This window comes from Nycticebus coucang, chromosome 3 (genome assembly GCF_027406575.1).
Source record: "Nycticebus coucang isolate mNycCou1 chromosome 3, mNycCou1.pri, whole genome shotgun sequence".
Lineage (NCBI taxonomy): Eukaryota > Metazoa > Chordata > Mammalia > Primates > Lorisidae > Nycticebus > Nycticebus coucang.
The window spans coordinates 106016604-106044274 of record NC_069782.1 but is presented as its reverse complement, the minus strand read 5'-3'; the positions used below and the strand labels follow the sequence as shown (position 1 = coordinate 106044274).

General features: G+C 37.3%; 1 protein-coding gene across 3 annotated transcripts in view; it reads left to right on the top strand.

The window, feature by feature from the left end:
• The window catches only part of CABCOCO1 (ciliary associated calcium binding coiled-coil 1), a 124004-nt gene extending 104243 nt beyond the window's left edge, over positions 1-19761 (top strand). For 2 of the 3 annotated variants that reach the window (XM_053586044.1, XM_053586042.1), the window contains 3 exons: positions 13176-13298; positions 13681-13821; positions 18937-19761. In XM_053586044.1, the coding sequence (XP_053442019.1) occupies positions 13176-13298; positions 13681-13821; positions 18937-19011 (339 nt within the window). In that variant the 3' untranslated portion in view covers positions 19012-19761. The remainder of the gene's footprint in view (positions 1-13175; positions 13299-13680; positions 13822-18936) is intronic. The other variant, XM_053586043.1, reaches the window with a different exon arrangement.
• Positions 19762-27671: the final 7910 nt, after the last annotated feature.

Here is a 27671-nt window from a genome sequence, read left to right as displayed (position 1 = left end):
CTGGTATTTTTCAGAATAAAGAATTGTGTAGTAATACTATATTTCCAGTCATTTCTTGATACTTACACATCATTGTTGAACAGAATGAGAATAAAATGCTTCTAATACAAACAGAAGCTGAAGAAATAGAATGTGTCTTTTCATAACATTTTGATAGTCTGTTTTTCAAAACATGCCTTGAACACCAGATCTTTCAAAAGTGAAACTTTCATTATTTTCCTGGGGCAATGCTGATAATCAGGCAGCTGATGTTTCCACTAATACTAGCAATCTGAAATATGTTAAGGTTTAATTGTAGATTGGATAATTAGATTAACTCAATTAATGCTATGGCTTTGTTTTACAATATTTATTATTTGAATGTTTTTAAGGCCTGGTTTCTTATTTCTAGCAGAAGAATTTCAAAGCAGTAGCCCTTTGTCCTTGGTGTTTCTGATTACTTAAATGTTAGCTTTGTTAGAATCAATTAATATTATAGTCTATTGAAGGGCTCTATTGCAGGATATACTGTTTTCTGACTGGGTTGACTGATGTACAGAATTTATTTATTAAAATTGAAACATTCCCTGAATTGAGTAAATTAATATACTGGGCCAAATTTGATGGCTTCATTAGCAACCCCTCATATCAAGGCTGTGTTCATGTAAGTGTGAAAACCAGAATAACCCTTCAAGGGTTTTCCTGGCCTAAATAATTCCCAGGAAACAGGCTATACTCATCCTGATATTCTAGTCTTATTACAGAAATCAACTCATTTTGCATAATTTCATCGAGAATGGACACTCTCTGGAAGAATCTAACCATTAGCGAAGGAAAAATATGAAAGAAGGCAGGATTGGATGCCCAGAGGAGAAGCAGCCTGAGTTAGACATCATACCAGGGAGGCGAGATATGGGTAAAACTCTTAAAATTTGGCACCTTGTGTGTCAAGAGAGAGAAGAGAAGAGGGAAAATATAGTGACTTATTGACCATATAAACCATAATAATTTCCTACATTTAATTATTCAGTACTGAAGGTGCCAAAATATATATACACATTTTAAGAAAGGAAAAAATTTAGGCCAGGTGTGGTGGCTCAGGTCTGTAATCCTAGTATTCTGGCCAGTGGAGGCAGGTGGATTGCTTGAGCCAGACTTTGCAGAGGATACCTGTAATCCCAGCTCTGAGGGAGGCTGAGGCAAGAGGATTGCTTGAGCCCAAGAGTTTGAGGCTGCTGTGAACTATGATGCCACAGCACTCTACCCGGCAAGACAGAGTGAGACTCTGTCTCAAGAAAAAAAGGAGAAAAATGTATTAAAAACTTATAATATTCAATATATATCAATAACAAAAGATGAATATAAGTCACATTGAGCACCATTTGCATTTGCAGAAGTCCAATGTGACTTAAGTATTACAATTTAGTATAGTTTTTTTTCCTTTCTTAAAATATGTATACATTTTTTTGGCACCCTATGTATATATCTATTACTTTCTCACTGTTTCTCAGTTACCTGCAAGGCAGTGAAGTGGATAACAAAACAAAATCCCTCCGCTCAGAGAAAACCTCACACTTTTTAAGCTCTTGCTACACCCCAGGCACCATGTAAGTGCTTTACACATACTGATTTGAGTCCTCAGAAAAACCCATTGTTATCCCTGTTTTCTGGATGAGGAAACTGTGGCCCTGGCTGTGGGACCATCCTCTGAGAGCTGCAGTTCTGCCTTTCACTTGTGACAATGCCAGTGTTTTGACAGAACAGATGATGTAGTTTTTTTGGTGCGAGAGTTTTAAAATAATATTTGTGCAGTAGAATCGTATTTTCTATTTCCCACCCAAGAAATAAATGATTCCAACCATGAAAATAGATGCCTACAATCCATAGGTCAGAAGCAGCATGACAGTCCCTACAAGACAGCTGTCGAGACAAAGCCGAGGCACCGCTGAGTTTCTCTGAGAACAACTTGGTACAGCTGGATAATTCCTCGCATGAAATGAATGGATCCGACCAGGAATTAGAGCAGCAGAATGGACAATGAAACTCATCCACCACAGAACTAGTGTTTTATTTACCCAAGATTGACTTTAAAATTATATTATATCAGCCAAGAAAATTATTGCACCGCCTTCTGTTGTGAATAATTGGACTATATTTAATTTTAATCATTAATACATAAAAATAATACAAGCCACCAAAATAGTCATAGTCAATTTTCTGATAAAGCAAATTTGTTTTTTCCCCATTTGTGATTTAAATGGCCTCCAGAAAGTTTTTTGGAACTAAGTGTTAATTAAAAATATGGAAATGGATTTAAAGCATATTTCAGCACACAGTGGAAGAATAATCATAAGAGATTTGTTCACACAGCCATACCCATCCCTCAATGTGTTTTTAACCAGCTAGGTTATTGGTTGTTTTTCTGCATGCCTCTTCCTAGAGAAAACTGTGATTCCAATGAAAACAGTAATTACAATTACAACAAATAGGACAAATTGCTATTTGAGCAGAAACATGCAGTTTTCGTGGCCAAAAGCAAACCAGTGCTCCTGTGCTTTCTTGTTTACACAAATGAATTAAGTATGTTCTCAGATTTCTTTATAAACCCAATGCATTTTATATCTTGCCATCTTTAAAAAAAAAAAAATTAACCCCCCTTGCCTCCCTTACATTCATTGACTTATTTTGGAACAAAGCGCTGTGTGGCTGGTGCTACGAGAAGTGAGGGAGCAAATTCTCCTTCTGACATCACCTGAGAGTGTAGCCCCCATGCTTTCAGGTCCTTCGTGGGCATGTGTCATTTACCGTTCTGAGCTTCTATTTCCTCCTGGAAGCTAGAGATAAACATTTCTGGGGACCCATAGCAAGCCAACAGGGTCCCATTTGCACCTGAGGATTAGTTGCATGGGCTTCCGAGTCAAATAGACCTGGGTTCAAGTTCTGACAGAAGTCACCTTTTTCTAGTTGTATGGCCTTAGCTAGTTCTTTATCCAAAAGAATAAGGTCCATAAAACCTTTTCTCACGGATGTAGTACGACCTGAAGAATATTTATAAAGTCCTTTCAAACTAGCCCAATGCCAAGCACAGAGTAATTGCTCAGTAAATGGAGGTGGCTTTTTCTTTGTTCTGTCTTACTGGTTTATTTTCTCAGATGGCAGCCTGCAGAGTCCCTGGGGCCTCCCCAGTGTCCAGCTCTAGGGGGTGCCTTCACAGTGTGTTGGGGCTGGGGCCAGGGATGGTGCATGCGAAGCAATGTGAATTGTGGCCCCTAGAATCAGGCAATTTTTCAGGCCCCCTAGAAATCTACTGATGTTACTTTGATTGGGAGCTAGGTGGGTGGTAGGAGGGAGCGGAATCTCTGAGGAGCTCTTTAAGATTTTAAACGACACTGTGTCTACAAAACAACTATCATTCCGTTTATACAACAGTTTATCAGTCATTTAAAAATAACTATCAGTGCAGTCAAATGAGTGAGAATCTGGTTGTTTGGCATTATGCTGAACAAACAAATACTCTGCGTAGGGCTCCATTGGCAATAAATGCAGGGATTGCACTGATGCCACAAAGCAACAACCACTTTTGCTTCTCCAGGTGGTACTATTTGTCATAACAGATTTTTAAACTTCATTATAGCTGTTCGAACAAACCATACAGCTCTGAAAACATTTATCTTTTTAATTTCATGTATTTATTTTTATTGATACATATTAGATGTGTAATACATATTTTCAGGATACATGTGATCATCTGAAACATTCATATAGCCCTGAGATTTTTTTAAGTAAATGGATACTCTAAATACATCTAATTAATGCCTACTGTGTTCAGACAACTGAGCCAGTTAGTGGCCCTCCAGATGAGTAAGACATGTCCCAGGCCCTCAAGTTGTTTCCACAAAATGATAGGAGATGGTAGGAGATCACTCCAGGTCAATGTGATGAATACGGGGAAGGCAAATAAGCAAAATACTCTGAAAGCACAAGGAGAATCGGGAAAACTTCACAGAAGTCAGAGAGCTAGCAGGCAGCCAGCTGCTGTGTGGACTGCTAGGGCTGAGGAGGACAGTCCTCCCAACAGCGGGAGCAGATGGGCAAGGTGGGGCTGGGAAGGCAGCTCCATCCGCACCTGGCTCTGCTTTGCTTTGCTCTTTCCTGCTCTTTATTCTTTCCTTTTCATTTCTTTTTTTTTTTTTTTTTTCATGTAACAAATACTTATAGAGTACTCACAAATAGTCCAGTATGGCTCAGCTCAAGATCTGTGAAAGGCAAGATACGGCCTGGGCATGGTCACAAGAGAGGAGCAGGTGGGATGGACACCACGGGGGCGCTCCCGGGGAGTTTGTGGCTGATTTCAAGTTAGGGTCACGGGAGAGGGAATAACTAAAGACAACCACAGGTTTTGAATCCAGTAACCAAGGAGCCGGTGATGCTGCTGAAAGATCAAGACAACGGAAGAGGAGCAGGGTAGGGAAGGTAATTAAGGAAATAGATGGACAAGCTGCAGCCTGCCCAAGATTCCAGTAAGCAACTGCGTGTGTAAGCCAGGCCATAAAAATACCGAATCTGGGCAAATGTGAGTCTTGTATAAATAGAGAAAAAGCCACTTGAAATTTAGTAACATAAGATGCAACATCTGTAACTGGACTAGAGATGACCCGGTCCAACCCCTAATTTTACAAACAAAAAAACCACATCTCAGACATACTTTCTACGGAGTGGCAGAGCCAATCCAGAACTCTGACTACAAATTTAAAGGAAAAGAAAAATCCAGATTTCTAGAACATTCCATTCTGAAGTAGAGATACCACCTAAAACTCGCAGAGCTGCTATTATTTTTGTTTTTAACTAAATGAAGGTGATATGTAGATTATAGATGAACGGACTTTTTTGTGTGTTACAATATACCCCATTATCTACAAAATCAGTTTTGTAGCTCATTTCCAAGATTTCTGCTCCCATGAAGAGGCAGGGACCCTTAAAGTACCCAGACATATTCCTTACAAGGGATGTTCTCGATATAATGACATCTGCCACGTACAGAATAAAGGTTTCCCTGCATAGATGCTTTCTCAGAGATCCCTGTTTCTAGAATGCAGAGCACATGAGCATAATTGGCAGCAGTTCCCTGCAAAGCAAGAAAATCCTTCCCTGATGACCAGAGAAGAGAGCCCAATACAGTTAAAGAACCAGTTAATGGAGATTTTTTTTTTTAAGTCGGGGAGGGTGGGAGCTTAGCAGAGAAAGAAATATTTATAACTGTGACAGCATGTTTCCTGGTAATAATTTATGAGCCTACTGCAGAAAAAGGAAACACACAAACTATGAATAAAATATCTAAAACGTAAACATCGTGCCTTCTGCAAATTTTCTTTAGTTAAAAATTAAAGTTAAGGTTGACTAAAGTAAATGACTACGTTTTCGCGGTCTCTTATTTCCATGATGCTAAGGCTTTCCAACTGATTTACAACTTCCTGTGTTGTGTCTTAAATCTATATTTGTCAGCACATTTTAAATGTCAGATTACTTAAAATAGACATCTTGGGTCTAAACAGTCAGGAATAATAATATTATGGTGGCTTCCCTATAAAGATTTTTCATAGCACATTATACAGGTTCTAGTTTACCCCCCCCCAAACCTTGATACTCCTAAATGAATATAGTTTTAAGAATTCCCCCCACCCTTAGATTGAGGACATGAGGACTGAATGAAGTGCAGCTCGGTAGGTATGCTTTGAAGTTGAATAAATTAAATGTAAAGTTTTATCCAAGTAATTGTAAACTCTTTCTGTTCAGGTAGTTTAAACTGTCAAAGTTAACAGGAAGTCCCTAAACAAAGTAAGACTAGAACCAACGACCTGTGTTTCTTCCGTTGCAGTTTCAGTTCTAACCATTTTAATTTATTGTTTCATATAATTTCTGCAAATTATAGGTGCTTATTCAAAAAGAGTCTTCTCAAGTATGGAAACCATGAAATAGCTTCATCTTCTCATGAGCTATCGTAAGATGTAATAAAAATGCAACATAAGTAGAATTAAAATTTTAAATCTATATTTGATCATTCAAAACAGGCTTCTCAGAAGGATAATTGCATAACTCATCTCTATTATCCCAACTAATTGACAGATACTGATACTTATTTTCAAATCCTTAAAAAAGATAACTTGGAATATTTCTTTAATTTTAAATATTAAAAACCTCAATTTTAACTAGAACACCCTAGATGAAACTAAACAAAAATTTATCCATGATTAGAATTGTTTGAAATATTTTATACTGAGATCAAGGGTATGCCTTTACAGTATAACTTGGTAAGCTAAATAAATATACTCTGAGTGGCTTCTAAAAGATAGGTTGAAAAGCATTAGATATTTTCTAACTATTTATAATGGAACCGTACTTTCCGTCTGTCACCCTGAGGAAGTTGCAAGATAAGGTCAATGTTAAGAATCAAAAGTACAATGCTGAATTTAGTAGTTTCAAGAGCTCTGGTATTTCATTTTCACAAGAGAGATGTGTTGAAAGTTTGCCCTGTATGCCCTGACTCTTTATTTTTAACAAAATTTGTCAAAGGGAATCTTTTTAAAAATGAATGCCCTGATAGCAACCACAGGCCACATTTAAGGCTGAGAAACAAAAGATCAAGGGAGTGATAAATTGAGTGGGGTGGTGGGAGAGGCAGATTTTCTAGTTTGGAAAGTTAGGTATAAACACGCTCCTTTTCAAAGTAGGCAGCTTGCCTTAGTCCCCAGCATGCTACATAAGTACTTAATTATGTCATGCTATCCAGGTCTCAAAAGAGAAGTCATTTGGATCCAAAAAACTCTTCAAATAACATGGTATCGAATATATGTTTGATATTTTAAAGACTGTCACTATAAGGAAACAGTGATGGCATATCCTCATTAACAGATTCTTCTGAGTTAATTGGGCTGTGCGAGCAAAGTTAACAATTACATGTAAAAATAGCATGGACGGTGTCCTCAATATGGCTGCTCTAGTCTGTCTTTCAAGATGGCATTAGAAAGATGATCCTTCCAATAATAACAGTAATTATAAATAATAATAATAATACAGTGTGAGGTTTAATAATACCTTCCCTTTGAAGAACTCCCAGCATTTTCATCCACATTATCTAGTTTGTGCTTGAAACAATTCAATGAAGTAGCCAGGTAGCAATTATCATTATCCTCCTTTTACAGATAAATAAACTGAGGTTGAGGGATTTTCCTTAGCATCACACAAGTTGGAATAGAGCCAAGTCTAAAGCCTATAATTCAGTGATCTAGCTTCTAGATTATTGTATTTTTCAAAAATATCTAAGTATCCGAAGCACAGTTCTATCCCTCAGGAAATGTTCGCGCCAGAGGCAGATCAAAACATCTTTTCCTTTTAAATTGCATTTACACTACAAGTAGGTGCTGCTTTTCAGATTCATTAGAGAGGATATTAGTGTTTTAGGTCATTAAGATTGGAGTACTCAGATTTCTTTTCAAATTCTGGTATTGACCTGAAGCAGAAGTAGACTTAAAAATACTGAAGATACCTGAAATGCTCTGGAATCAGTTACTTTAATTATTTAAGTTTTCAAAAAATTATTATTTCAAGCTCCAGCTAACCAAGATCAAATCAAGATATATAAATTTAAAAAATAAATAAATAAAAGGGTACAAAGTGTTAACTGGAGTGTCCTAGCCAGGTTGCAGATTGGTTTACTGTGACCTGCCAACTTAAATGCCTCCTTGCAGCTTCAGCTGGAAGGAGTCATCTTCATTTCCTGTCCTAACTCGTTGTACCTTGTTACCTACCATTCGCTGCTTAGGTGATCAGCATGTGTGGATCTGATGGTCTCAAAGCTCTATTAAGTTATAAATGTTCAAACTACCAGTACGCTGTGGTTAAAAATAGAAGTTGCTATTAGATGTCTATTCATACCCTGCAGAAGCCTGGCAACATTTTGAACCTTCTCAGAATGTAAATACTGCATATTAAGCTTAGGAAAGAAAATTAATGTGCTGCATTTGCAAATTTATTTCCAAGTCAAAATGCACAGGGGGAGGAGGACTCTTGGAACAGAATTGATATTCTACATTTACAGAGTATATTAAGAAGTTCATAATGGTCTTAACACAAAAGAAAAATACGTTCAAAATGGATTAATTTCCCTGATAATCTGAGCTTTTGAATTTACTCTTTTCCTTTTAAATTTACGGCCTCAATATGACATTGCTGCAGTTTATTGCACCTTGCAGGTGGCATTCATATGTTGTTACTTCATGTGAAGTATATCGTGGGCAATGGGTTGCAATTTTTTGTTAAGAATTTCCAGAACCACAAGAGAACTTCATAATTAGACTTACAAACGAGTAATGCCTTTCTTCAAGGGCGGGAAAGAGTTAAGATATTTACAAGAATTTTTGTGCCTTTTTTCCTTAGTTAATAGTCAGGAAAGTTTGCAATAAAGTTTGCCTTTTGAAACTTTGACATTTTTTAGTAAGTTCTGATTTGCATATGAAGTCATCATCTGACAATTCCAAACAAATGTCTTTGCAAAGCACACCAGTATTTTTGTCTGCGTGCTATGGCTCAAAAAGGGCTGAACAGATTTATCTTGCTTTCTGCCATTCAAAATAGTGGCAAGTCGTAATCTCAACAGCATTTTTAATATCTTGAATAATTTAATAATAGATGTTAATAATTTAATAATTCCTACCTTAATTATAGATTTTAGTGGTATAAACATTATCCACAGATCGCCTACATTTCTCCAAAACAGTGCTACTAAAGAAAAGCAATAAACCAGAGTAAATGTGTAGGATTGTTGATCATGTTAACATGTAAAATAGAAAGAGCATGAATAATACAGTTTTCAGATAAACTCTTTACACTACTTCACAGACACAGAAAGATCTGGAAGCAGAATCTAACTCCTATAACTATGTTTTTAGATCCAAACTGACCCTGCACTTAGTTCCAAGAGAGTTCAAAATTCTTAGCATTTATTCCCATGGTAGATGTCCATTTCTTATGGGATATGGAAATTTTTTAAAGATTTCTGGTGATTTTATTTGGCTTGTAAGTCAAAATCTCAGGAAATTTTTTTAAGCTCCATAATGTTTGGAGATGAAATTTTGTACTTCTGAGTATTAAATCATGCCAAAAAGCCATTTACTTGATATTCTTTAAATACCATGGCACAATTCAACTGAAAGCACCAATTCCACTTTAAATACCATAGCACCCAATTCAAACTAAAGATGTAAACCTTCTTAAATAACACTAATGCAATGTGCACATAATGAACAATGTAACTAACTTAATTTTCATGTAACAGATAACATCTGGGGGAAATGTATATTGGCAAGTTATGCCAAACTAATTTTCTAGCAACCACATCTGTAGATGTTATTTATTGTATGTTCACTTAACAGTCCATTATTCTGTTTAGAAATCTATCCTCTTCTTTATTAGAGCTTTTAATGTACTCACCTTGGTTCAAATGGTCTGTTCATTATCAGAAAAAATATAAATGGCATTCACATGGAACAACATGATTGTTTTTATTGTATCCATTTGTGTTCAAGCATTCAAAAACGGCAAGAGAAACACATTTATTGCTTTACATTCAAAGTAATATTTAGGGGGTATTTGAAAGTCAAGCAAAACCAATCATTTGGCCAAATGGATGTATGTGTATAATCAGAAACTCCTGATTTTTAATCTCAGCATTAGGCCTCAGGCAAGGCACTAAAAGTCCTTCCCTTTGTTTCCTGATCTGAAGATTATGGGTGCTATTCTCATATACAAAAGGGAAGGTCGCGAAATCAGAGTACCAAATACGAGTGTTTTTTTAATAAACATTCTTGATCCTTTTTCTGTTTTTATTTTTCCAGATTTAAGAGGTAACATATTAGACTTTTGAGGAAAAAATATGAGACAATTACAATTCTACAGGAATGTATAAAAATAGTTATAAAACTAGCTTTATTTAATTTGCTTCAACTATTCATAGACTTGAGGAAATTATAACGTTCTCTCACAGAATCTAACTTAATAAAGCTGACCATGTCTCTCTGTTTTAAATAGATTTTATTACAGAACCAGTGATGTTGTAAAACATGAGGTTTTGTTAAAAAAAAATACAAAGGCCTAATTGTATTTTTCTAAAGAAAAGTATTGCATCAGACGGTTTTATTTAAAGATATTTGCTGGCTCTGTGCTCTCACCACAATTATTGATTCTAATTTTCCTTCAACTTGTTTTTTTAAAAGGTTGCCATTTTTAATGGAGAAAAAAATCACTGGGATGCTTTTGGGCATTATGTTTATTTCGAACTATATATTTGACAGTGTACCTTATTACTATTAATGAAAAGACTTTATATTAATTCTCATCCGAAATTGGGACATTTTTATCCCTTACAGTATCTCACTCCCGTAGCTAAGTGTAATTCTTCATGAAAGAGAAAAACATAGCTGTGCTTTGGTTCATTAATAGTATGAAAAGCACCCTGAAGAAAAGAAATTCTCACCCCCACTTTGTGTGCACAGATTAAATCAAGTTAGTTGTTACATGAGCTACACTCTTAAAAATCAAGGAAAAGGGAAAAAAAGGCAACTCTCAGAACCTCAGGTTCTTTCTTGGGATAAATGGGAGTTTCTCTCCTTGAAAGAAATGATGTGGAGCTGGAAAGTTCCAAGTTTCCAAATGTGTGCCCAGTAGACACACACACAGATACACACACACACACACACAAAGACACACTCTTTCTCACAGTGCCAGAGCCCAAGAAACTGGGTCGTTGGCAAGTAATTCAGATGAGCCTTATAAAGAAATCTGGACCACAGGGATGTGAGGGATAGAACGAGGGCGCTAGTGCCTGCTCAGAGGTAAGTATACAGTATAATCTGATGCAGGAAAGGGCACAAGTGGGCAGATGGTAGGATCTGCTTGTCCAGGGCGGAGGGGCAATCTACAGACAACATCCTCCAGGGAGAGGGCAGATTAGCAGAAAGGCCTAGCCTGTGTGTACGGAAGCACAGCAGCAAGACCAACATGATGACAGCAGACCAGATCAGCTCTGCTTCATTAAAAAAAATAACTTTACATATTAGCTCATGATGATTTTCTCAGTGCCTGAAATCAGTGACTTCTATTCTATCCCTTTTCCTTCTTTTCAATTTCTCACTCACCCTCCTCTCCCCAGACTTCCTGTTTCTCACCCTCTATTAAAGTCTGTACCACTAAATAAACACCTCCTCATGGGCCCTGCCTCTCATCCCATTTGCAGCTTTTTTAGTTTACCTCTAATGTTTCAGAGGCCACTAAAATATGTTTATCTGTCTCCTTTTCCTAGCTTGGTAAACAAAAAGCAATAGAAGGTGTGGGAGGATGAGAAACAAGAGTGGTGAGAAAAGGTACAAATCATTTTGTAGGAAGATGAAAATACTTGTATGCCCCATTTAGGAAAGATGCAATGGGTCGTGAATGTGATGAGAGAAGAAAACTGTTCTTATATGTTTTCTCAATATTCTGTTTTGATTAACATTTAGTCAACGTAAGATAAACAATCTGGAATGATGTCAGCTAACAGAACAAAAATTAAGTGCTTAATAATATCAATAATTTCCAAATATGGCAATGTAGTGACGTATTACAGTTTACTGAAAACTGCATAGGCCAAGAAGTCAGCACACCAGGGTTTAATTCCCAGCCCCGAAACCAAGTAATTATTTAACCTTTGGCCAATCATTTAACCTCTTGGTTTCCAAATCTCCTCACCTGTAAAGTTAAGACGTGTATATTTACACTAAGCAGTGAATTTCTATAAAATCAAGTTAAAATTAATAATCTTAATTCAATGCAAAATCCACACACACATTGGTAAGACCAAGAAAAACTTAGCATCCAGTACATTTCAAACTGTAAACCAAAAACATTAATTTTTAAATGATGAAATGTAACATGTAAGTTTGTTTGAAATATTGTAGAGAAGCTAGGAATAAATATACAATTATTTCACTACTTTTTCAGGCTTCGCAGGATGATAATTACTTAGTGAATTTATGCATTTCCAGACTTGTAAGCTCAGAATCTAACTCTGTCACCAGACAGCGGGGTGACTTCATCTCAGGGCCACAGTAACAGAGCTCATGAGAATTTATTACATAAACTAGAACAATTTATTGATTTTCAGTGAGGAATGTAACAGGCATGAAAATCAGAACACTTAAATGGGCCTGTCTTTACAGATCAATTGAGATGGAAAATCAAATTATGATCAAGGTGTTGCTTGTCAAACATTAGAACAAGAGGAGCTAATTGAATGATTCAGATTTTTTTTGCCATTAGTACACTTATCTCCTCTCTCTCCCCCAAATCATGTTGGGATGGGCACTACCAAAATGGGCTTCACTGGCTCTCCTTTGTCTTCATTCCCATTGTTGGTTGACTAGCCCTCAGCTTCATGATTAGCACACTCTTACTAAAAACTTATTAAATGCTTACAGTGAAAGCCTTACCCTGCCCTCCTTGTTTGTGGCAAATCTCTGTGAGCTACTGTGCCCTGTCTTCATATACAGGGTGGCCCAAAATTTTACAAAGAGGTGGCCAACATGTAGAGAATATTTTGTAAATACTTTGTAATGAATATTTTGTAAATAAAGTTACATTTATCTGCAATTTCCCATTTCCCTATGTATGTGACTTTGGGGAGACCCTATGTTAGCCTTTAGATACTTTAATGTCCCTATCACCAAATTCTTGATAATCACTTCATTATCAGTCTCCAAACAGCTGCATTCTGCTAAATTGTATCATCTCCACTAGGATGTTGAGTGTAATAAGCACCTATCCTTCTGCCAGAACTGGAGAAGGCATTCAGGGTGTCCAAAACTTGGTTCTACCTACAGAGAGCGTGTAGACAGGAGGAAGGGGATACCAAGACCAAGGAAATACAAAGTGAAATACTAAATCACATAGTAAAGAAAGAAAATAAGACAGTGGGGAAACAAAATGCTGATTGTGAGATATGGAATCCACAAAGTTCTAGAGAGCCAAGAGGGGATGGCATCAAGATTTCAGAGGAGATGGCATTGAAAGATCACAGATTGGAACTATGGTACATATAAAAAGAAACTGAAATTGTGGTTGCTCACTACAGGCTGTGTCATAAATTCAGCTCTTTTCTTCCCCTCCAGCAAGTGATAGAGGTTGTCAAGCCTCCAGGTTGCCCTTTCCCAGATCCTCTGGAAGAAGGAATCTCATTTGATATTTACTCAACATTCATAGAGCCACCCCCAACATTGGAAATGGAAACAAAGGTATGTTTTCTTCTGTCTTTTCATTCTCCTTACCTCAGCATAATATTCTCTTGGGGTGGAAGGAAATGAACTAAAAGGTCTTCCATGTTCTTTGTCTCTGATTTTTCCAATGAAACACAAATATTTCTCTGTTAATTCAAAGATGGGCCAGCTAGTCTCCACCTTCATGTTTCCCAAAGGTATATACTACCTTGGCACCATGACTTGCTCAGTCACAACCCTCATAAATAATGATGCAAATGCAGGGTAATGTCAAATCAGAATCTCCCTCCAGGTTGATATTGTTCCTGGTAGAAAAGCATCCGACAGAACTTTGAGGTCCCATGTAAATAACTGAATTCTCTAGAAATCACCAGAGTATTGTTTACTTTCAATATTTTAGGAGCTGGATCAAGAACAAGGGCCTGAGGAGTACCAGCCAGAAAATGATACTTCAGACATGGAACCTTTAGTTGGTTTCACCATTGAAGATGTAAAGTCAGTGCTGGGTGAAGTCACAGATGGCATTTTAATGAGCTTTCAGGTACTGAGTGTTGATAGTATACTAAATTACTTTATTACTGGTTAATTGGCCAACCTCAATCTTAGTGTCTGTAAATATTACCCACACTCTGCCAGCAAGAGTGATGCTTATGAGGGAGTTAATTTAACCTCTTCACATAATTCTCAGTTTAGTCATCTGATATTCAGTAAGACCACAAGGAGATTTGTCAACAGCATCTAGTGTGGTGTGTGTTATCGGTTTACAACATCATTCAACATTGAAACCTAAAAGCTAACATGGTAAAGGCTTCATACCTTGTCAAACTATAAACATTGCTCAAGCAAAAGTAATTGGAGCACATTTGTAAATGGTAAACGCTGACGATCTAACCATAGTTCTTTTTTTTGTTTGTTTGGGGGGGTTTTGCAGTTTTGGCCAGGGCTGGGTTTGAACCTGCCACCTCCGGCATATGGGGCCAGCGCCCGAATCCTTCTAAGCCACAGGCGCCGCCCACTAACCATAATTCTTAAGCTAAATCTTCTCACCAAATTTCTAAAGAAAAGGTTTCAAGTATTTGAACTCCTTTTCAGACAGTTTGTCCCTTTCCACATCTCACTAATAGCTAAGCAATTTACACCAATGGCTACGTGAAAACGGCCATGGCAGCAGCCATCTCAGTAGCAGCTGCCAAGATTGATCAAATGGCTCAGCTTTATCCTTAATTCTTTCTCATCCTGTCCAAACATCTAACAAACAACCGTTTCTACCTCAACAGAAAGACTTACAGGAATTCACATGATTTTCTAGGCCAAATGATTAAATAAGTAAATTGAATATTATGAGTAAATTTTCAATTTCTTCTAGAAATGACCATAAATCAGTAGGACAACATAGTGCATTTTAAAAATGCTAATGCATCTCAGGGGAAGATTTAGTTGTCATCTGAGCATGAGACCATATATTAACAGTGTTAACAACCAATTCAGAGGAGTAAAAGATCAGCTTGGCATAAGCATACCTTGTTACTTGTTTAATAATCAAATGTTATTGCACTATTTACATGAACGTTTAATGATTTGGTGCCAACAGAATCAGCCAAAGTCCTTGGCTTAATAAGGGGTGTTTAGTGTTTACCAGAAATAGTGGAAGAACACGTTTCACACAAAGCTTTATTGTTAACAACCCCATGAATGTAATAACCGGTTACTGTGTGAAAGGGCAGAGTGCAGTTGAATTAAGCTGAAGTTCGAAACATATCTCCTTTTTAGATTTGATAACATTTCATCTAAATATAGTTTATGTATAATCATGGCCCTGAGCTTCTTTGTGCTCGCACAGCTCTGAAATTATTTCTGAGGAACCACTAGACAATAATCGGATTGTTTTCAGTGCTCCAAGATTAAAAACATCTTTACCAAGGCTGTGTTCCATGTAGTGAGCAGTACAGTTCTAACTATCCATTCACTTTTTTCTTTTAAATACTAGAGACTGTAGCATTTATACCCCTACTTCGAAGGAACATGATCATTGTTGCATGTGTGTGCTGTCTTCCCATTGGCCTGAGACATCTTTCAAGTTCTTTACCTGGCTCACCTAAGTGTAATTAGGCATAGAGAAAACTTGGGCCAAAACAAGGGTTGCAGACCCTGTATGGGCCACAGTCGTTGCCATATTGTGTGAATTTATGGACATCAGCCTGGGCTTAATTACTCCCAGTTTTTTGTTATTCTTGTTGTTGATCAAGCCCAGGTGAGGTTTGAACCTGCCACCCCTTGTATGTGGAGCCAGTGCGTTAACCACTTAGCTACAGCGCCCAGGTTGCTTGCTCCCAGTTTTTTGTTGTTGTTGTTTTTGTTGTTGCAGTTTTGGCCGGGGCCGGGTTCGAACTCACCACCCTCAGTATATGGGGCCGGCACCCTACTCACTGAGCCACAGGCACCACCCCATGACATGATGACATGGATTCGCATAATGTCTTAAGATAGTAAACCCCTTTTTTACATGTTTACTCTGAGTAATCCCAGTAAACTTCATACAAGTTAGGCAGGCACTTCCCCTGATAAATTGAAATGTAAGACACAGAAAGTCATTTGTCCTGAGTTTCTGGGGTCAACAGCTAATGAAAGGCCCTGAATGGGAGCCGTGAACTGGATTCTAGTTCTAATTCCAGCATTACCCACAAAAACCACACAACCTCTAATATCGTGACCAGACTACTTTGGATTTTAATACTCCAGCGGTGTGGCACTTTTTCAGTGTTTACCCTATGTCTTGGTCGAATTCCAAGTTGGGTAATTTACTCTCTGCTTACTGAAATTTCTCCTCCTATTTTAGATGGCTCCCTTATTTTCCATGTCTAAAACCTGCCTTCCAGTGTTTCTGGCTCTAAAAACTACTGTATCTCTTCTAAGGGGAGTTAGCTGTCACTATAGATATGCCCTCTGAACACACTGACCTGCTGTGGGACCATTTCATGAACTGTTATTTGTAAGATGTTTAAAATTTATTCATAGTTTTTTCCCCTTCTTTATTTAAAAATCATACTATTATGACATTTATGTAGGAAAAAGCAGCAGAGCATTCATGTCTTAAGTACAGTTTTTTTCAGAGCTCTTTCTCTGTATGTTTTTAGGCATGTTTTACCCTGCATATTACAGAAACCTCTGTAAATGTAATGTGAATTCTTGAATTTTTCATGTTAATTCACTTATTTTCCCATTGACTTACTTGCTAGTTTTAGAAATTCATTAAGAATGAAGTTATCTTGGCCCTGAGATGTTAATTAAAATTATACTGAATAGAGCAAATATTTTAAGCCTATATAGTTAAGGTATTTTAATTTTAAAGATAAATTCAATATGAAATTATTTTGGCCAGAGTTGCATAATAAAAATTATACCCAGTGGAGCAAATTTTAATATAGTTGCTGAATTACCTTTCAGAGAAATATGAATGCTCACACTAAACTCTTGCATTAAATGTTGGTACTTGCCCCCATCAAATAGGGTAAAATAACATGAAAACTTTGAGGGAAGTTGGCCATCTTAGAACTCCAGGTATTTTTAGGTCAACTTGGATTTTCCAGGTTAGAAGAGCTGAGACGTGAGATCATCTATAGGTAACCGTCAAAGAGGCTATTGACCCCGGGTCATGGGTTTCCCTAGTTTCCTAAAGGAAATAGAAGCAGCCCCAGCCCCAGTGGTTGTGGGATAATGTGTCTGTTCAGCAGTGTTCTGAGGAATGAAAAGGAGACATGGCTGGATAATAACAGCCTGTCCTTGTCTAGCCATGGAGTCTGTTGGTCCAGGTTCTGCTGCTTGGGCCTGAACTAAAGCCAGCAGTCACTAAGGTCTAGTGACCGAGACATTACTCCACTCTGCCAGCATACTCTTTTAGGCACATCTCACCTTCATGAATTTTTTCTCCGAGGCCCACACTGTTTTGACAGATAACTGAAGTACCAGAAAGGCCTCCAGGTTAATGTGAATGCCCTAGTGAGGCAGTGAAACTGCAGCTGGTAGGTGATGAGTGCACATCAGCCCTCAGCTGAAAAGGAATGAAAGTAGCAATTTTTGAAATATTTCAAAGCATCATGACAATGAAAGACAACATTGGTGAAATACATCACAAATTTTGGAGTCAGAATTATGAACTTGAAAACTAAAGTGTAATGTTAACATAATCCCATTCCCCTATTTAGTTTTTCAGACACGAGCTAGGGAACTTGCCTAAAGCTACACAGCTGAACTAGTCCAAAGGTTTCCCCACTCCTAGACCAGTGCTTCTGTCCTCTCTACCACAGCCATGTATGGGGTGGTCAGTGAATCCTGAAGAAAGGGTTCCTCTGTAACCTGGAGAACCATTTCATCCCTCCTTGCCTCTTCAACCCAACCACCAAGGCAGGAAAAGAGAAGAAACCAGAGGCCAGAGCTTGATCTTAGGGCGTAATAGAACGTGAACCAGAAGAGACTAATATTCTTGTGAACTCTGAATGCAGAACTGGTGACATGAATATGATCTTTCCAGAAATATCAACTCTTACTGTGAGGTAAAATAAAATCTAATCAGATGAGGCAGCATGGACATTTCAAAACTACCTGTTACAACAGGTAGTTATAACACTCTTAAATAAGTTAATAGACAAATAAATACAAAAATTTATACCTGGGCTTGCAAAAGTATTTGATTGTTTAAATTTCTTCCATCTAAAGTGAAAGAATAAAAGTTTACCAAAGTACGCTTACCCTAAGGACCTCCAATTATATTATAAATATTAATAATCTAAACTTGGAATTTAGGAACAAATATCTATATAAACCACTCTTGATAGACTTGGTGGAGACGTTTTTTAAATCACCTAAACAGCAACAAGAAAAGCAACAATTTTGCCATGTCACCACCACCGGTTTCTCTGTAGGTAACTTTATTATCCATCAAGAAAAGAGGACGACTTTCCAGCACCACTAATGTTCAGATAATGTGAAAGTATTTCTGAATTGTGTAGGTAGCAATGTTAGTCCACAGAATATTTCTGCCAGAGGCTAAATGCTATCACAGCCACAGCAATCACTACAACCTGACAGCAATTGCTTACTCTTTTCCCACCAAAAATATACCACAAAGTGGCATCATTCCAAGCCTTATAATGTCTGATGAATACTCTTAATTATGAGAATTGTTCTAATTGTGAGATTATTTGTGTTGTTATTTCACAACAGACGCTTTCTGGGATCTCATTTAGAATGTATTGCAGGGAGACAAAAACATCCATTGCCGAGGGGTGGGAGGGGGTGGGGCGGCGACACTGCAATAACTGAGCCCAAAGCAGTTATTCTGATTTGGGGCTTATTGGGAAAGTCCATCTGAAAATACAGATAAATCATCCTATCTTCCAACACAAGGCTATGTGAAAAATGGCTGTCCAAATACCACTTCCTGTTCATAGCAGACATGCTATACATTGGGAATGTGCAGAGAAATATGATAAAGTGTTATCACATCACTACAGGCTGAAACACAGCTATGTCTGCAAAACAGGAAGGTATGTGAGGGATAATGTCTGTCTTTAGGCACTATAGTATGTCAAAACCACAAAGACAACGTGCAGCCAAAGATAGCTCCATCATAACCACTTTTTTACGATTGTCTTCACAGACCGAGATAAACGAAAAGCTGCAAATACGGGAGGAGGCCTTTAATACACGAATAGAAAAATTGAAAAAGGCCTGAAGACCGGTACGGGGAGAGCGATGCTAAACTTCACAGAAACAAAAAAAAATCCATCCAGAATAACAGACTCTCCAGAGCACGGGTATCACCTTCCCTTGGTAGCGAAAGGAAAACCCGAGCCCCACTTTTTATTCTCCTAAGTCATTAGAAAAGTATTAGCCCCAATTTTGCTATCTCCTGGCTCCTAACAGCCTCTGAATTTATTGCACTGAGTGTAATAAGAACATTTTGTATATAAGAGTTTGGAGAATTACATATAAAAATACAATTACTTTTACAGTAGTCCTTTGACGTTTTGACCAATAAATGCTATTCATCTTCAAGGAGAAGGAAGCCAACTTTTTAAATAGCCAGAAATAAAGAAAAATAATAATAATTGTATCCATATTGACCCAAATGTACCACCACATTCCTGAAGCACTGTGAGGAGATGCCACACTGCTGAGGATAAATTTTGCTGAACAGTGGCAATTCAAATGCATATATGAGAGGTTTTTTTTTTTTCTTTTAACTTAAATCATTTGGTTTTCCTGTTTAAACGTTTCAGTGTGAAACCAATTTTCTGAAATTATATAATGCAGTTTGAAGCACTTTAATTATTCTGTACTGTATTTGTTATTTCTAATCTTGTTACTCTCCCAGGAGAATACATGACCTATATAAAAAGAAGCAATATATAAATGGTTATTAAAGACCAACCTATATATAGATTGTAAAACTCTTAAATACAAATCAAACTCACAGAGCTCCTAAAATTAACCATTACATCGCAGTGGAATGATTGAAAAATGTCTCAAGCCTTTAAATACCTTTAATAAAAAGTATAATTTCAAAAGAAAAATACCCATTTACCAATGGATTGTCCCCAGTTAGGCAAATTACTACCTAAAGCCCTTTCCAAAGGTCTTACTCAGACTTCAGAGTATTCTAGAATGGGGAACACTGCTAGGAGGGAGCAGTTTCTTTGAGAACTTTCCAGGTTGTACAGTATTTGCATGTAGGTAGAACTTGGATAAATATCAGCTATAACCTTACCTTCTCCAGCACTGTTGAAGGAATGGCCCAAACATACTCATTCAGGTCACAGATAAATTGGCAGCATTTGGTAATGTTCTCTATGCTGATGGGCAAAGTCAGAGCACATCCGAAGATAAAGCCTTGTTTATTGTTCATCCAGTTCCAAGGCTATAAGGCCTGGAGATGTGTTTCTTCCTGAGCAGCCGTTCCTGAAGGAAAACGCTGATGGTGTCACCAAGAGATCACTTAGAGGGCTCACAAGTCTGTCAACCAGTCTTTTCTTCAGGGAAAACAGTGAAACAAAACTGGGGAAACTGCAAACAGGGAATAAAGTTTCTAGAAATCACCAAACACATCTTCAAGTGTAATCATTGGCACAGGGTAGACCTGCACTTCTAATAAAGGGTGTTGGCTCGGCGCCTGTGGCTCAAGCGGCTAAGGCGCCAGCCACATACACCTGAGCTGGCAGGTTCGAATCCAGCCCGGGCCCGCAAAACAATAACGGCTGCAACCAAAAAATAGCCGGGCATTATGGTGGGTGCCTGTAGTCCCAGCTACTTGGGAGGCGGAGATAGGAGACTCGTTTGAGCCCAGGAGTTGGAGGTTGCTGTGAGCTGTGGTGCTATGGCACTCTACCCAGGGCGACAGCTTGAGGCTCTGTCTCAAAAAAAAAAAAAAGGGTGTTTATTTGAGCAGAGATAACAAAGAGTATTAGGGCTCAAAAACTGAATTAAAAATACCAAGAGGATCCCTAAACACTGCAGAGAGACAACACACTATAAACATGCCGAAGGCTGTGGCCTCCAGACTGAGACTCATAGTGTTTGGTGTTGGTTTCACCATTGGCTAATGTGTGACCTTATTTGCTCATCTATTAAATGCAGATAATACTTATTTTCTTATGAGGACCCTTAGTATTAGAGAGAACATTTAGTTACAAGAAACCAATAAATTCTTATTAGAGGGGTTTATTGTGGGGTTTGGTATCTGTTTACCATTTACAGTGTGCAAAACTTTCCCACTCTGTTGAAACCCTCCCTTCATAGCCGTTCTGCTGTACTGCAACGTTCATGTTAGAGCAATCTCTGAGGCACCCCAACTTTGAGGTTGAATAATGTTTGGAGAAAACAACCACAGATTTCCATAAACCTTTGCCCATTCAAACAATTGGATGTTCATGGGCGATTTTTTTTACACAATTTGTATTGCAGTTTACATTGCTTTTTTCATCAACTAATATATCATGAAATAATTCCCTATCAGTACATTTTTTTTTCAGCAATTATTAATACTCTTTATTTTTTTTTTATTAAATCATAACTGTATACAATGATATGATTATGGGGCATCATACACTCACTTCATAAACCATTTGACACATTTTTATCACAGTGGTTAACATAGCCTTTCCGGCGTTATCTCAGTTACTGTGCCAAAACATTTACATTCTACATTTACCAAGTTTCGCAAATACCCCTGTAATCCTATCAGTACATTTTAATGACCATATAATATTTCATTCCATCAGTTCTGTAACTTTCAACTGAACTCTTTATTGTTGCTGCTGTGTTGCTGAACTCTTTATTGTTTCCAATAATTGTTACCGGCATGCTGCTTTGCCATCCTAGTGTTTACTTCTTTGTGGGTATGTACAATGATACCTGTAAGATGAAATTCTAGAGGAAGAATTCCTAGGTCAAATTGTGTGTGCACTTGCAGTTGTGTTAGGTGTTGTCAAAGATATTTCACCATTATGTGTGCCCATCAACAGTGTACAAGAATGTGTCTTTATCTACAATGTTACCAACAACATGCATTAACCAATATTTTGTCTTTGGTATTCTGATTGATCGATAGACAATAACATTGCACTATTGTTTTAATTCGCTTTTATTGTTTTACTCCACATGGATTTTACTACAGATGCACTTTTTCCTATGTTTATAAGCAAAGCATATGTTACTGATTATATATTTTAAATATTTATACACACATACATGTTTATTCAATCCTCCTATTAACCCTATGAGTTAAACAGATAGATAATATTGACTTCATTTTATAGTTTATTAACTTAAACCAAGTTACACAATTAATAGGTAGTGAATCGGGCTTCAAACCCAGATGTTGAAACTGAAATGTAGAGAAAGTTTAAGTAACTTTCCACAATCATACCGCCAATAAGGGGTAGAATCAAGTTTGGAACTTGGGCCTCTATGATTAGAAAACTCACATACTTAACCTTTATCTTCATCTGACTATCTCATCACTGACATGAAATAAAGTGAAAGCTGACCTTTCTTTTTCCTTACTAATTATAATAAGGGAACAAACTTGCTTATGCTAATGACCATATTAAGCATTTAGAAAATTTATGCAGGGAAAAACGTATAACTCATCTCCATTCATTTACTTATATTCTGTACATTCATTCATTGAGCACCTCCAATGTTTATATGATCATGTAGTGGTCACCCCAAAGAGCTTGGTCTCTGCCCTAATAACCTAGTGGGGCCAGACAGCTAAGACTGTGATAAAGACATGCCTCAGGCTGTTGTCAAAATACAGAACAATGGAGTTTGGCCTCGTCCGGAGAGGTCAGGGACACATCCTCTGGGTATGGGCACTTGGGCTGGGATCTGAGAGGCAGGTAGAATTTAAGTGGACAGAAGAAGATGAAGGCAGATTCATTTTAGACAAACGTGGACAAAGTCCCTAGGACACAAGTTGGAGTTGAACGACTGGCCAGAACCAGAGCTCTTATAGGGCTACAGACCACGTTACAGATTTTTATTTTTAACCTAAAGACAATGAGAAATTGTTGACAAGTTTTAAGTAGCAAGTGATACCAGGCACATCTTTTTTAAAGGTTAGCTCCCTGGCAACAAGGCTTCTGTCCGTGGAGACCTAAGAAAGGAGAATTTTTCATAAAGATTCTCTTTGCCAGTAATGTAATATTACCACTTCTTAGCAATTTCTAAGAATGGGAAAAATAAATAAAATTTTTGATGTTTTTTAAGTCACAAGGTCTAACACTTCTAAGTAGTCTTTGGCACAAAGGCAGCCCTCCAAAAATGTCAATTAAAAAATAATACCCAACTGTAACTTAGTCAGGAGCACCTTTTTTCTTATCATCCACAGTAAGATGTGTTTGTTTTATTTGCCAGAATAATTTGGGGGTCTTTTGGCCTAGACCCCATGATAAGTTTCAAAGAGCAAATATGTTCATTATGTTACGGGGAAGCCACAGACTGCCCCTATTTCAGGTATTTGCAGGCACTATTGTGCCTAAACATAACTGTGGAGTCATTTTTCCAAAATCCAAATATAATACCCTCATTTCTATCCTCCATTTGATCAGAACCATTCAACCGTCCTGGTAGATAATAAGTTTGCATGTTCTTAGATTGCATTTCATTATGCTTCAGTTCCCTTAGAGAATAAACGTGCTACTTTTTCCCAACAATTGTAAAGGAGAAATAATTCTGACATCTCAAATTTCAAAGTCTCTAGAAGATATCTTCTGGACATGAAAGTCGTTTTTTGTTTTTGGTTTTTTTTTTTCTGAACATTCATTTGTTAAATAAGAGAAGTCAGGGCACTTTGATGGGAACCAAAATACCTATTAATTTAAGTTACCTCAGGAAATAAATCTAGATCAAAATCATCCCATCTTCTTGAAATTCACAGATTTCAAAACAAAGAGAATATTAAAATCTCTCTAGCTTACAGTAGCCCTTTCTTTTTCACATAAGAACCTTCAGTGGAGAAGATTGGTTTATCATATTTTATTTGTCAAAGCTGCCAAAGAGTTTTATGATCACTTTTAGCTTTAGAGAATGCACAGTAAAAATACTCCGGTGGTCATTGTTTCTTTTTAATCTTGCCTATAATTTAGTCAGGACACTTTCTAGGTACTATCTGCTCAATTTTTCTATAACTCAAAAATAAAACTTACTCACTTAAAAAAAGAAGCATGGTCAAACCAGAACAAAAATAATTAGAAGCAAAGATGCCTAAAGTCAGATTTCATCATTAAGGGAATGGTGCTCGCTTCTAAATGACACATGAAAAATCCAATATAGACATCTTGCAAATTGGAGAGGGGAAAAAATGCTCATTAAGGAGGAGGACAAGCTAAACAATCCCATTTTAAAGAATTAATTGCAAATTTCATCAATCCTGCCCTCTCCCTACCTTCTCAGTTCTGTGGTAGCAGTTGAAACTCCTTTCCAAAAATGTGCATGCTTCATAAAAGCAGAGAGTGGATTGATTTCTTTTAGCACCTAACTCTCCATAACATGACACTGTAATAAAGTCTACCACTTAATCATAAATGAAGAGATCAACCAACCCTTTAGAGAATGGTCTCGGTCCCTCATATTGCTCACAGTGAAGTAAATCTCCTCTGGGTCCTGCTAAGACTTTTCTAAATGAGCATTCCTTGTCTTCTATAATAAGAAAAGCACAATAGATCAATAAATTAGTGCTATCCAGCTACTTAAATGAGGCTTTGTAATGATCACCTTACATGCCATCCTATCACCATATTAAAGGTTTAAAATAAATTGGATATTAATCTTCTTGAATATCCATCTTAACATGAAAGGGAGAAAAAAATAGTTCCTGTTCTTATACTGGTGATGGTTTATATTAATGCATGTTAATACATGGGTGGCCTTCAAAAAAACCAAAGCCCAAATTCAACCAGAACAAAAGCAACATAACACTCATCTTCCCAAACAAGAGTTAATCCCTCCCAATGACCAACAAAACATTTGAGAATTTTCATTCCTTATCATTTTTGGTACAAAAAATGATACTACTTTTAATTAACATGATCTTTTTTTCATTTGTTATTGGACTTTATGGATTAGAATAAAATTAAAGTTTGCAGTGAATTTATAATAGTCAAAAATTAAAAGTAAAAGAATAAAAAGTGTTCTGACTCCACTTTGCCAGACTCAGGAATTGTTACATCTGCTTAGGAAACATAATTGAATGGTTAAGCAAAAGTATGAACAACGGGATTTATTTTTTAAATAGTAGCAACATAAGATCGTAATGGTAAAAGCCCTAACCATCGTCTAGTTCAGTCCTTTCACAATGAAGAAACTGAGGCCCAGAAAAGTGAAAAGACATTGTGATCACACAGGCAATTTGTGATGAGGTCCAAACTAGAGTCCAGATCATCATTCATTTATTCAAGTCTGCTTATAGTCAATAAATGTTTGCTGAGTGTTTTCTGTGTGTCAAAGCTACACAAAGCACGCATCAGCAAAAACAGATAACCGCTGCCTTCAAGGAGTTGACAGTCTAGTGCAGTGATTTTCAACCAGTGTGCTGCAGCATACCAGTGTGCCAGAGTGGATCTTAGGTGTGCCACAAAAATTTTTAAAGATCATTATTTAAATTATTTTTGAAAGAAGTTCAAAGCATAGTAAGTATATTCTTTTTTTTAATCAATATCATTTAAATTGCCACAGAATTTTAACTATAGGCTCAAGTGTACTATGAGATAAAAGTTGAAAAACACTGGTGTAGTAGGAGAGGTGGATTTTAATTGATCACACAAATAATTATAAAAACAACAACTGCAGTGAGTGCTATGAGAAAAGGTATACGAGAAAAAGCTCTGCAATGAGAATTTATACAGAGAAGTTTGAGCAAATCAAAGACCAAGATTGGGACAGTCACGCTTCTGGGATGAATTGGGTTACTCTTAAGCAAGGAGAAGAGAAAAAAAAGTTTTCAGGCAAAAGGAACAGCAAGTGCAAAATCTCTATGGAAATATGTATAGAACGGGGAAGACGAAACAGGCTGGAGCCTCCAAAGGGAAAGGAAAGCATTTTTCAAAATTAAGGATGAAGAAATGGAGATTAGTTAATGCAGAACCTTGTAGGTCAGGATAAAGAGTTTTGTCTTCGAATGAAATACAATGAGGAATTACTGAAAGATTTAAACCAAGACTTGAAGGTGTTTGGTGAAGGGTAGGCATATTTACACTGTGAAAAGATGATCTCAATTGCAGTGGGAAGAATGAGGAAAGGGGTCACCCCAGTCAGGATCTCTTTCCAGCCTGGTGCTCTATTGTTCCACATGTGTGTCTGAAGCTGTCCACCAAAGCCTGTTCTCCATTCTGCCTCAGCACACAGCTGGACTCCATTTCCCAGGTCCTTTTGTTGTTAAGTGGGACCAGGTGACTAAGTTTCAGCCCATGGAATGTGGGTAGAAGTGAAATGTGCCACCTTAAGAGCTTTGCTCAAGACCAGGCACCATCTCCTCCATGCTCTCTGCTCCTCTTCTCTTCCACTGGCTACATGGCAGTGAATAGAGTGACAATTTGAAGGTCACAGTGCAGTTGTCAGCCTGCGTTCCTGAATGAACACAAGACAGGAAACACCAACTTGAAGCACGTATCCAGACTATGTTATGGGCAATAAATATAAACTCTCATTTCTTAAAGCCACTTCATCCTTGGGTCTATTCGTAACAGCCATTTAGGCTGTTCTCATTAACTCAATGGGTATGTCTCTCTGTGTCCATGAGTATGTAATATGTCTCATATGGGTCAATACCTGTAAACTGAGAAAACAACTTGCAAATTCATTAACCAGGGACCTGCTTATAGTTTTATAATATAAGGTAATTACTTCTTGGTTTATATAAGTGCACAGTCCCTCCTAAATGGACATTCTATGAAATAATTGAGCCTCACAAGTATGATGAACTACACACTCAGGAATTTCCTACCAGGGGACACACCTTCCATACTTTCTCCTTCAAGTTAGTATTTTTATTTAAAGGTCTATGATTGGCTTTATAATTCACTAATAAAGTAAGGAAAGTATATACAAGACCCCAATTTATTAATTTGCTGATAGTTTTTCCCTTAGACCAAGGTCATTTTTCAGCTATATAGATCTTAATTCACTAAATATTATTTATGAAATACCCACTCAAGCAAATATGGATGTGTTGGCTACTATAGACATTGTCTATACCCAGTTCAAAAGACTAATAACTATTTCTGAAGTATAATTCTGGTTTGGACAGTAGATAGTTCCATAGGTTAAAATAAAAGGTGTAGTCAGAGCATATATAGAGCTGGACATAGAAGTAGAACTTGGCTTTTCCCTCCCTCCAATGTGCTCAGTCATTAGTGGTTCACCTGTGACTTGTTATGTGTAATTAGCGGAATCAGTGAACGTGCTATTTGTTGTGAGTGAGCAAAATCCTAAACTCACAAGGGTTAAACAATACCCAAAGTACGCTGTGTTAACTAACAAAAAAGGAATTTCATAGACAGGGAGCTTCAGTGGTGTCATTGAGGACCCAGATTATTCCGTTTGTCTATTCGTGGTGCCATCTCCACTCTCTCTTAGCTTTTGTCCTCAGAGTTGGTCCTTTATAGTCTCAAGACGGCAGCAGTGGCCTCACAAAAGGACCAAATGCTCAAAGGAAAGGAGCTCTTTCTTCTGGTCTATCTCATCTTAAGAATAAGAAAAAATTTTCCCAAAGCTTTGCAAGAGAATGTTTCCGTGTCTCTTTAGCCATAATTATGTGACAAGGTAAATCCTAAACCACATACTGGCAAGGGAAATAGAAACATCATGATTGATTTAGGTGAGTCAGGATTTACC